This window comes from Vombatus ursinus, unplaced genomic scaffold (assembly GCF_900497805.2).
Source record: "Vombatus ursinus unplaced genomic scaffold, bare-nosed wombat genome assembly UNPS02000580.1, whole genome shotgun sequence".
NCBI lineage: Eukaryota > Metazoa > Chordata > Mammalia > Diprotodontia > Vombatidae > Vombatus > Vombatus ursinus.
The window spans coordinates 24364667-24376755 of NW_020940358.1; the positions used below are offsets into that span (position 1 = coordinate 24364667).

Consider the following 12089-nt stretch of genomic DNA (forward strand, 5'->3'; position numbering starts at 1 on the left):
TTGAACTCTTTGGTTCTATTATAATAATGAAAATGCACATTTGCATTGTACATTTAAGATTTACAGAGGCCTTTCCTTACTCCAACCCTGTCAGGGAGGTAGCACAAATATTATCATTCCCATTTTCCATATGAGGAAGCTGAAGGTCAAAGAGATTAAATGATTTACTCATCCATGATTACACAGCTAGTAATCATCCAAGCCTTTCCAATTCTATCATTTTTTACTTCAAATCCCAGGATAATCCTAGCTGTTTAATCAGCCAAGTTAATCAACAAGTTTTTTATTAAGAGCCTACTATGTGCCAGGCATTGCACTAGGCACTAAGGTTGCAAAGACAAAAAGAAAAGCAGACCCTGCCAGCAGGGACCTTAGCTTAACTGGATGCATACAACACGTACCTACCTCCGTAAAAGCACTGTGAATAGGTGGTAAGGGGAATTGGGTCTACTTTTACAAATGAAGAAACTGAAGCTGCCCATTTTGCCACTGATTGTCCATCTCTCCACAGGTTTGTTATTATTTTGTTGATGCAGTTTGACCTGAAATTGAAAAATCCAGAGGAAAAGATCCCCAGCTTTGACTGCAGTAGGTATGGGTTTGGACTGATGCAGCCAGAGCATGATATCACCATTTGCTATCGACTCAAGCCCGGAGGGACACCGGGCTCCACAGGGCTTTCCTTCTCAGCACCTGGGAGAACTACAGAAGCCTGAAAAGCTAATGATAAGAACATATTCATTTGAACTCTCATCTCTCTTCCTCTCTCACTAGATGAAGGGTTTGGCTTTTCTCTGCCCAAACCCTTCCTTTCTTCCTCTAAGAACCTTCCTGTTGGAAGAAAGATTATGTTTCTGATGTCATGGGATTCATCTGCTCTTCCAGGACAGGGCATAGAGTGGTTCCTCTTCTGGTCCATCAGGTTTGCTTGCTGGGAGCTCCTAGAACCTTGAGCTTGGCCCAAAGCTTCCTCCTTTCTTTGTTTTCTGTCTGTTGCTAGCAGTCTCTTTGATAGGGGCAGAGGATGGAGTTCAGTCACCAAGGATCAGATCTATAGCTCTAAGCCATCTATATGACATGTATCATCACTTTTATACAGTCTCTCTGGACTTTGGAGCAAAGTTAAGCTGATTGTGGACCCAAACACAGACCCACACTATGCTCCAAGGAGCATAGACCTACCACATTAGTCGATTGCCTGCCTATCCCAAAGAGTTAGGGCCGCACATAACACAAAGGGGAGTGTAGAACTTCAGCATTACCTGGGTCATTAATGACTTCCATCCCTATCACTACAAAATGAGTAGCCAAATATTGGCTGATTTGATGACTACACCTGTGCTATTTACAACAGTGACTCCCTCCCCGTCCCCTATACTCACTCCTCTCTGATGCACAATTAGAGAATCCATCACCCATGTAAAGCTATTCATAACACTTCCAGACTTTCCCAATCCTAAAACCCTATCTGGGAAGGCCTAGCCCCTCCCTGATTTTCTTGGTTTCTGAAAAGCCTTGCCTCCTAGGTGAGAAAACCGGAATCCCAAATTCCAAATTGCCTTTCACGTTCTCTAGCTACTACCATCTCTTGGTGTATAGTTCTAGGACCTACTCACTTGGGTGCTAGAATTTTACTTGCTTGGTAGCTATCCTAACTCCCAAAAGTTTGCCTGGCTGAGTTTACAGACAACATAATTCCCTTTCAGTCCAGCAACCAACACAACTACTTGTTATTCTGCTCTGGTTCTTCAAAGAAGATGGCAACTCACGTCCTAGAACATAAAATGCCAAGTTGGAGTTAGCCCCCATGGGTATGCTGCACCAGTTCCTTCTGTCAAATAATCGTCATCCAGTTATTCATGCGCCACTGAGCATGTGTCCCTCACTGAGGCATTGTTTTTGCCAAAACAAGCTAGGAAGTGCCCAATTCAGATAAGTGACATAAGATCCAGTCTGGTGGGTAGATTGTCATCATGATTCTTTCATACTCACATCTATACATAGGGGTGAGGGAGGGGACACTAGAACCCAAATTCCTAAATACTGTGCTGCTCAGGCCAGGGATCTGTGAAAATCTGGGGCTGATCAGGTGGACACTTCTGTAATACTCACTGAAACTCCTACTTGGTTGCTTATTTCTTCCAAACCTCACATAGACTCACTCAAGGTAAATAGCCACTTCAGTGCCACTAAGTGCTGTATGCTCACTCTCTACTCTCACTTCTAAGGGGCACACCTCCCCACAAACCCATGAGCATTCAACATAGACACTCTCAGCCATGGAAACTCTTCAAGTTTAATTCTAACCCCATTCCAGCCTTCCATCCATTGTCCTTTTTTTTTTAAAAAAAAAAAAACTGATCATTGATATCATTTTTTTTACATTGCCTACATCTACCCTTGTGTTCCTCCCCCTTCTACAAAGCCATCCCTTATAACAAAGAATTTATTTAAAGAGGAAAAAGAAAAAAATCCAACAAAACCAATTGCTACATTGAAAAAAAATCTGACACTGCCATGCAATGTCCCACAGCTCTGGACCCCTCCATCTCTGTGCAGGAGAGGGAAGAGGGGTTTTCTCATATCTCCACTTGGAGGCCATGCTTGTTCCTTGTAATTTTGTGACTTTCATTTTAGATTGTTTCCCAATTGTTGTACTTTCCATCACATTGTTGTAGCTGTGCACAGTGTTTCTTGGCTATCCTTACTTCACTTTGCATCAGTTCATGTAAGTCTTTCCACACTTTTTTGAATTCTGTGGTCTTTCTTTTATCATATCCAGTACTTTCCAAACACTCTAAGACCAGTACCAATTCTTTTTTTGTTTGTTTGTTTGTGCGAGGCAGTTGGGGTTAAGTGAGTTGCCCAGGGTCACACAGCTAGTGAGTATCACATGTCTGATGCTGAATTTGAACTCAGGTCCTTCTGATGCCCTTAAATAGGCTTGTGGAATAATTGACATCTCCAGATAGCAGGCTGCCCCAGCAGCCTTGGGTGCACAACTGTGCCTCCTTTGCTGGCATCCTCACATTCTGACACATTCATCAGTCTACAAGCCCAGGGCTCCCTGGGTCATATTAGTTATATCACCTCCTGATTGCTGCTGGCCCATTCACATTCCTACATTATCATTAAGTAATCACTTTTTCAGGGTAGCTGGGTGGTGCAGGGGATAGAGCACCAGCCCTGGATTCAGGAGGACCTGAGTTCAGATCCAGCCTCAGACACAAAGCACTTACTGGCTGTGTGACCCTGGGCAAGTCACTTAACCCCATTGCCTAGCCCAAAACAAAAAAAGTAATCACTTTTTCCTCTTCCCAAGAAGGGATGGAAGGAGGAGGGAGAAAAGGGAGAAAAGCTTCCACACACGATAATATTATACCTCTCAAGAAAAAAAAAAAGAATAATGCACCTTGACATTAAGTTCACAAATGACAATTCCTTTCATTACAAAGGGTAATGATCCTGTAAGGTCCAGGTGTTCCTAGTAGAACTGAGGGACAGGAGGTAAATAGATGACTTGGCAAATTAGAGTTACAGTCAAGGGAGAAGAAAAAGGAATAGATGAAAGAGAGGTGTGTATGGTTGAGAATTGCATTGTTATGGTAAATAAAGTTGCTGGCTTGATTGGAGGGGCTAGATGAAATGGCATCAATTCCTTAGCATTTATTAAGTGCTTACTATGTGCCAGCCACTGCTACATGCTAAGGATTGTGAACCCCAAACCCCATGAACCCCACAAACCCCAATTTGAAAGAGTCTACTCTAAGAAAGAAACAAACAAAGTTGGGGAACATGTGTCCACAGTTTAATTTCTCAAAGTGGCTTGACATACATTGCATGGGAGTTCAGTCCAAAACTGGGTCCCCCCAAGGGGGTCAATTCAGAACTGACTTGGTTTGGGATTTTGGGGTATATCGTTATATGCCCTTCGAAGAGTAAGTGTTCCCAAAGGGGTGCCAATCAACCATGATTGGTCAATATACTAGGAGGTGGGTGGGTTCCTTAGATCACTCAGACCACAGGGGCCAATATCACCCACCATCAAAGGAAATACCACCCCTAGTCTTGGAAGTCTGTCTCCACCCAAACCTGAGTAGGATAAAATCAATTCAGGCCTGGGTTGGAGTTTGACCAAGATAAGAAGATTCAATGCAATCTCATTATCAGAGATGTCCTTCTGAGTAACTTTGGACAGAAGACTGGCAGGGTGGAACTCTGAGTCTCCAAAACACAGATTATTACCAAGAGAAATCATTTTTCACAGGATACACATGAAAGCAAAAACGAAACAAAAACAAAAAAAGACAAGGCCTGCTTCAAGGAGCTTACATTCTAAAAGGGAAAGAAAATACATAAAAGGGAGCTGAGGTGAAGGTGAAATTGAGAGAATCAGAAGCCAGAGGTGGGAGAGGAATGATGAATGCCAAGTCTGGGTTCGTCCTCAAAATGGAGGTTCAGAGAGGAACTCGCCAGTGGGAGAATGGGCAGAGGGAGGTTCTAGAGTTGTATGACTCCTGAGACAGAGTGGTGAAGTTCAAAGCATAACTGAGAGAGGAATTCGAGATAAGAATCAAGAGTGGATGATTCCCCCAAATTCCTGTTTTACCTTGAACTACAGAGATACAAAGAAAACACACACACACACACACACACACGCACGCACGCACACACGCACACACACACACACTCTCTCTCTCTCTCTCTCTCTCTCTCTCTGTGTGTGTCTCTCTCTCTCTCATTCCGTCAGGCCCCAATTCCCTCTTAGCTTAGATCTCTTGGCTAAGGATAGGTGTGAGTTAATCTGCAAAATGGACAGTGCCTGGAGAATAGCAGCAGGATAGAGTTTGCATTAAATGCCCCTGCTTCTCTGCCCCTGATCTCCCTGGTCCTGGAGGCCTTAGGCAGTAGCTGTGGTCAGTGACAGTTTTGGGGGAAGAGGGAGGGAGTGGGCTTTCCCTCCTGGTACTGGGGAAACCTGTCTATGCATGGCTGACCATCCTAGCCTCCAGATTGGTAGACCATCTGAAATCAGGGCCCCTCAGGACTGTAGGAATGGAATAGGTTGCTATAGCAACCATTTAGCTGCCTTATTCCTGAGCCTGGATTAGAAAGGGAAGCAAGAGATACTAAATTATATGTTCTGGAGGATAACCAAAAACAGAGAGTACTTTATAGTTTTCTTCTAAAACTGTGTTCTGTACTCTTTAAATGTCTGTTCTAGGAAAGGGGCACGGTCCCTTTAAACGCAGAGCTCGAGGAAGACCTCTGTGGGCAGTTACTTCTCTAGCTAAGTGAGAGAAAGGCTCTGATAGCAGACATTTCCTAGAGTATAGGAGCTTTCAGAAAGATTTAAGCTCCAGTTGCCAGGGACTTTGAAGTCACACCGGTGGAGCTAGGAGCCTGGAAGGGTCTCCCTTTAAAGCTTTAGGGAAAGGATTCACATTCTTTTTATTTTTTTGCTTAGGCAACCAGGGTTAAGTGACTTGCCCAGGGTCAAACAGCTAGTAAGTGTCAAAAGTCTTGAGCCTGGATTTGAACTCAGGTCCTCCTGACTCCAAGGCCAGAGCTCTATCCACTTGTGTCACCTAGCTATCCTTAAGGATTCACATTCTTGACGCTAAAATGTAGTGAGAAGAGGAGCAGAATGTATCGCAGTGTTTTTATTCAATCTTGGCTATTATTTTGGAACTATAAGGCTAGGTTCTATTAGCAAACTTCATGCTTTGTTTTAGTAAACAGTTATATTTTTATAGAGAAAGCACAGAATTATATTTTTCACATAGTGACCATTAGAGTTGGCAGGGTCTATAGAATATAGAATCTTGGAAGGGGCACTAGAGAGCATTTAGTTCAACAACTTCATTTTACAAACAAGGAAATTTGGAAAAAGAAAGTGGTGGGGGGTAGGGGAACAGAGAAGGCCCCTTGCATAGCTGATAAGCAAGAGCTGGGACTGACACTCAGGTCTTCTGACTGATTTTTGAGCTCTTGACCTTTCAGCACAGTGCCTCATACCTCAGGATGCCTATAGTTGGGAAAGGATAATGTGTTCTAGATCATTTCATTTTTCCAGTTTACTGAGGATAGAATAGGCCCCATAAGCATTTATTGTTGGAAAATGTTTCTCACATCCATTTTCCTGTCTTGGTAAATTGATTGATAACACAATGATGGAATTTTTGTTTATTGAAGAGGTTTCTACTGAGCCTCAGGGTCATTATTATGAAAACTTGAGAGCAAAGGAGATATAGCATGGTAAGACCTTAACATGCTCTATATTAAATGTAAGTTTCTATGATGATGATGATGATGATCCTGCCCAGGATGGAGTAGAGATGGACAAGGTGGAGGAGGTCAGGCTGGATGGACACTAATGTGGCCCTGGAATTTAGTTAGCACAAACTCTCTGCTCTAAATTGGTTTTCTTATACTAAGACTCCCAAAATTGAAGTGACTTCTCTCACCCTCAGATCTGCTTAGGGTGCCTAGTTATCTGGGACCTGTTCATCAGGGCTTTAAAACTCCACCTAGTTTGCTCTCTTCTGTCCCTGAACTCAGCAAGCAGGGGCAGTGTCTTCTGCTCTAGCATTCAGCAAAGTGCAGGGCACTCAGTGGGTTCTTAGTGTATGTGTTTGCCTGACCCTAAGGTTTGGCTACAGGTTGTCCCCCTCCAACTTCCCCACAGGGAGGGAGGGAATAGAATGGATTGATAACAGTGGATTGATAAAAAAGGATGTCAGAACTGAAAGAGCTGACCCTTAGAACCTAAGAATGTTGGAACTGCAGGCAATTTTAGAACATGGAATGTCAGGATTAGAATTGGCCTTAGACCAAAGAATGATAATGGAAGGGCTGACACTAGAACATACAACAGCAGAATGGAGGAAGGAGAAAAGTAGAGGTGGGATGATATTTGCATCAAACATCACCTGTAAAAGTCCAATATACAAAATATACAAGGGATAAACACAACCATAAAACATTCCCTCAGTAGATGTGTGGTCAAAGGATGCGAACAGTTTTCAAAATATGGTTTGTAAAGTATAAATGACAACATGAAAATATGTTCTAAATCACTAAGAATTAAATATCACCAAGAGTGAATATTGCTAAGAGCAAAATATGCTTCAAAATCTCTACTATCATAAGAGAAATGCAAATTTAAAAAATTCTCAATTAAACTTTCTCAATTAAAGCAATTTTACCTCACTCTATGCAAATTTGCAAAGATGAAAATAGATAAGAGTAGTCAACGGCAGAGGGATTAGGGGAACACTGGTACATTCTTGGTGGAGCTGTAAAGTAGTCCAGTCATTCTGGATTTCAATTTCAAATAACTCAAGAAAAGTAATTAATACTCCTTGATCCCACTAATGGGCATTTACTACAAGGAAGTAAAAATTAGGAACAAAAGTCCAATGTGTATCAGAATATTCATAGCAATACTCTTTGAGGTAGTAAGGAACTAGAAGCAAAGCGAGTGAGTGTCCATTGATTGGAAAAGGATTGAAAAAGAATGAATGAAATGGAATATCATTGCATAATAAAAAATGATGATTATGAGGAATTCAGAGGACTATGGCATTTTTTGTATGAACTGTTGGAGAGAAATTAGCAGAACAAAGACAATATGTACAACAATGTAAATGAAAAGATCACTAAAAAGCTAACTGAGTAATGGAAGAATGAATAAAGATCCTGGAGAATGACTAATGTGGAAGTGTTTTACATGACTGCATATGTAGAAGCTATATCTGATTGCTTACCATTTCAGGGAAGGAGGAAAGGAGGGAAGGAGGGAGGGAGGGGCAGAATTTGGAACTCAAAACTTTTTAAAAAAATGTTTAAAATCATTTTAACATGTAATTAGGGAAAAATAAAATATTATATACATATACATATATATAATACATACATACACACACACATATATATATGTATGTATATACATATAGATCCTGGAGAAGAGATAATGAAATACTCCCCCTCCCTCATGGTAGAGAGGTGGGACACTACTGGGACTGAATATCATATACATTGTCAGAAAAGGTTTGTATGTGAAAGTACATGCTTCTGTGTGTTTGATTGTTTTCTTTGCCTAGAAGGGTGTTTCAATCTTGAGGGAGTGGGTAGGGAATGACTTCAATACAAAGCCAAAAATCATCAAAAAAGAATATTTAGAAAAATAAGGTTAGAAGGGACCTGAGAACTTAGAACAGAAAATGTTAGGGCTGGAAGGGACCTTGGTGACGATCTAGTCTAACCTCATCCTACGTGATGTGCTCAAGGTGATACTGAGTTCAGGGTTCCTACCCCTGGGTTAGGGCCTTGGCCCCTGCCCTACACTGCAAAGTATTTTTTAACAGTTCTTTGACACCTGTAAGGGAGAAAGGAAGGGTGGAGACTCTCATTTTAGAGAAAGAAACACAGACTACATAAAACGTGACAAGACAACTCATAGACCCTCATGCCAGGGTTGGACTAGAACCTGGATCCACTGACTCCCAGCCTGGGACCGTTCCCTTCAATTAAATCACATCTGTAATGCTCTGCTGAGGATAATATTGCTACCCAGTATTTAGCTTACTAAATAAAATTTGGTGAAGCCAACATGTTGGCTTTTTTTTTTTTACCTTTCTCTATGTGTATAATAATACTAGCTAGCATTTATGTAGCTTCTTAAGATTGTCAAAGTGCTTTATAAATATTCTTTCTTTCTGTCTTCACAACAACCCTAAGAGGTACATTATATGATTATTCCCATTTTACCGATGAGGAAACTGAGGCAAATGGTTGTTAAGGGCAGTTAGGTAATATTGTTCATCCTTCATTTTTTTTTCTTTTCTTTTTTTAAAATTTTTTTTTGAGGCAATTGGGGTTAAGTGATTTACCCAGGGTCACACAGCTAGTAAGTGTCAAATTTCTGGTCTGAGACCGGATTTGAACTCAGGTCCTCCTGACTCCAGCGCCAGTGCTCTATCCACTGAGCCACCTAGCTGCCCCACAAGGGTGATGTCTTGACCTACCTGTGAACTGGATGTAAGTGAGGCAGACCATTACAAAGTTCTCAGCTTCACTTTGCTCAGCTCTGCCTCACTCTGTCCTCCAGAGTTATCGGAATCCAGTGGAAAACAAATCAAGATGACTGGATTCAGTGGGTGACCTTGGCCTTTCTAAGGATAGGAAGGATTTGCTCAAGAGGTAATGTTAGGTAGCTAGGCAGCACGGTGTATTAAGAGTTCAGACTCAAGAGTCTTAAGAGTCAGGAAATCCTGCCTCAAACACTTACTAGCTGTGTGATACTGGGCACCCTCTCTTAGCCTCAGTTTCTTCATCAATAAAAATGGGGATAATAATAGTGTCTACCTCCCAGGGCTGATGCGAGGATCAAATAACACGTAAAGTGCTTTGCAAACATTAAAGCATTTTTCAAATGCTAGCTATTCAAAGGTCTGTTTTGACTCTGGAGTCTTTTGACCTAAATTCCCTTCCCGGTCCAATATTCTGTGTGGTAAGATGCCTTCCAGTTCCATCATGGAACGTGATTGCAGGGTTGGGGACCTAAGGCAGGAAAAGGGACAATGGAAACTTGTCACCCCTTCCTGAAAGGGCAGCTACCCCAGATTTTAATGAAACTTTTCTTTGGCCAAAGGCGACAGCAGTTAATTAAATCATTATTAGGCAAAATGATCTATGCAGCCTTGATTTCTTCTTCTTACCAAGGAGTTTCTGCCTTGTCTGCTCCCTGACACATCCTGGAATTATTGATTTCCTCATCTGGGATTGCATATTATTTTACATCTAATTGCTCCTCTAGAATTATATATCTTAGAATCACAACCCGACTCCTGTATTTCATCATCATTTGGGCACTGTTCCTGGTAGTTGCCAGCCTCAGCTCAGCCTAGATCTGAAAGAATTCCCTACTTGGTACCTTCCAAAGAGGCTAAGCAAGGCAGATTTTGTTGCTTGTCTCCCTCTGAACTATTAGCGTAGTCTGGCGTCTTAAGAAAGGCCGACATTCGCTTACAGAGAGGTTGGGCCTGTAAGCTTTGTGGGTTACTGCTGACTTAGCAACAGGGTATGAGCAACTGGGCTTGGCAATCTGAGGATGGAGAGGAGAGGCAGAGGTCCACCAGGAGTAGGGCCTTCCTGGTCTATGCCCTAGTTGGTGAAGTGAATCTGAAAGCCAGAGTGACACCTTGAGAATGGGGTAGACATGAGGTTTTGTTGTTGTTGTTGTTGTTGAATTGTTTTCAGTCATTTCCAACTCTTCGTGACCTCATTTGGGGTTTGCTTAGCAAAGATACTGGAGTGGTTTGCTATTTCCTTCTTGAGGTCATTTTACAGATAAGGAAACTGAGGTAAATAGGGTTAAGTGACTAGCCAGGGTCACACAGCTAGTGTCTGAGGCCAGATTTGATCTCAGGGAGATGAGTCTTTCTGACTCTAGATCCTGTTCTCTATCCACCTAGCGGCCCCAGACAGAAGTTTGGGGAATCCTTTATGATGAGGGTCAGAAATGAGGCAGGTAAGAAGTACTGACGCGGCTATGAAAACACAATTGGGTTGCTTCATCTCTCTCTTAGCTTTTCTATCTGTAAAAGGGGGGTAACAATCCTGCCTCCCTCTCAGGGTTGCTGTGAGGGAAGGCTTAAAAACCTTTGGAAATGTTCACAAACCTTAAAGCATTATAGAACTATGAGCAAGACAATCTTAGCAGGACAAGCCTGCAGGAACGATGCCAGAGCAGAAAAAGGAGGTGAAGTAGGTGGGGAGGAATTGGGGAGCTGACAGGCTACAACCAGGAAAGTAAGGCACCTCTGCCATTGTCCTGCTGCCTGTCCTCTGGGAGTCTTCAAGTAAAAAGTTCACACAGATGAATTCCCTTCTGCAAAGCCTATGTCCTTCCCCTCTGTGTGCCTCCTTTTTTTTTTTTTTTTTTTTTTTTTGGTGAAATATATGGTTGATCTCTAAAGTTTCTTCCAGCTCTGATATCTTCAGTTTCTCTAGGATACCATATCATCTCTAGGATACCCACCGTTTTTCTCTTTTAGGGGCCAAACGGAAGAGGGGACATTTGAGAGAGTTAAGCTCTCGTCTACAGCTCTAGGTTTGGGCCATGTGGAAAGAGCCTTGGGCTAGAATTCAGGAAACCTGGATTCTCCTTTTGTTTCTGTGTCTGACATTGGGTGAGGTCATTTGACCACTCTGAATCTCAGTTTCTTCATCTATAAAATGGGGATCTTGGTCAGAGATCAAATAAGCTACTCTCTAGTACTTTGGAACAAGTGAGTACAAAGAATAAAGAGTGTAACCAGAGCTGACTAGCATAATGTCATGGCCACAGAAGAAGCTTAATAAGTATTTGTTTAACAGAATGCAAATGAGACCCAAAGGGTGCCTATAATCCTGGGGTCCAGTTTTTTGCCCCAGGCAATTGGGGGTTAAGTGACTTGCCCAGGGTCACACAGCTAGTAAGTGTCAAGTGTTTGATCTGAGGTCAGATATGAACTCAGGTCCTCCTGACTTCAGGGCCGGTGCTCTATCCACTGCGCCTCCTAACTGCCTCCTGGGATCCAGTTTGACACCACTTTTCTGTATGTGGCTGACTTGAGTATAGTTGCTTTCCAGGGATGAGAACTGAGAGAGACAAAACAGTCCCCATTACTGGTCAGGGTTAGTTTGTGGAGCACCCCGTGATTCATCAAGAAGCCATCACTTTGGATGCCCTCCGCACCTGCCTACTTGGTCTATATGAGACAGCCTTGCCGAAGTCAAGTGAGGCCAGCTTAGCATAATTTGTTCATATCAAGATTTATGAAAGCTGAGCAGCTGTAATCCTCTTTAGAATTGAGTCAGCAACAGAAGTATCCATGTTAGAAAAAAAAGTCAGGCTCCATAATACTAGCTATCATTTCTTTATAATTCCTCTGATTATCTGACTTGTTTTTCAGCAGGCATGTACACAGTTTGATATTAATAAATTTCATAGAATTGTATTGCATAGAATATCAGGCATTAAAGGGGCCTTGCAACAAAGAACAAAAAGCGTTAAAGCTGGAAGAGGTCTTAGAACATAGAAT

General features: G+C 42.2%; 1 protein-coding gene across 2 annotated transcripts in view; it reads left to right on the top strand.

Moving 5' to 3' along the window:
• The window catches only part of PTGIS (prostaglandin I2 synthase), a 54507-nt gene extending 51280 nt beyond the window's left edge, over window positions 1–3227 (top strand). For both annotated transcript variants that reach the window (XM_027853059.1, XM_027853069.1), the window contains one exon: window positions 512–3227. In XM_027853059.1, coding sequence (XP_027708860.1) covers window positions 512–716 — 205 coding nt within the window. In that variant the 3' untranslated portion in view covers window positions 717–3227. The remainder of the gene's footprint in view (window positions 1–511) is intronic.
• The last annotated feature ends 8862 nt before the right edge of the window (window positions 3228–12089 follow it).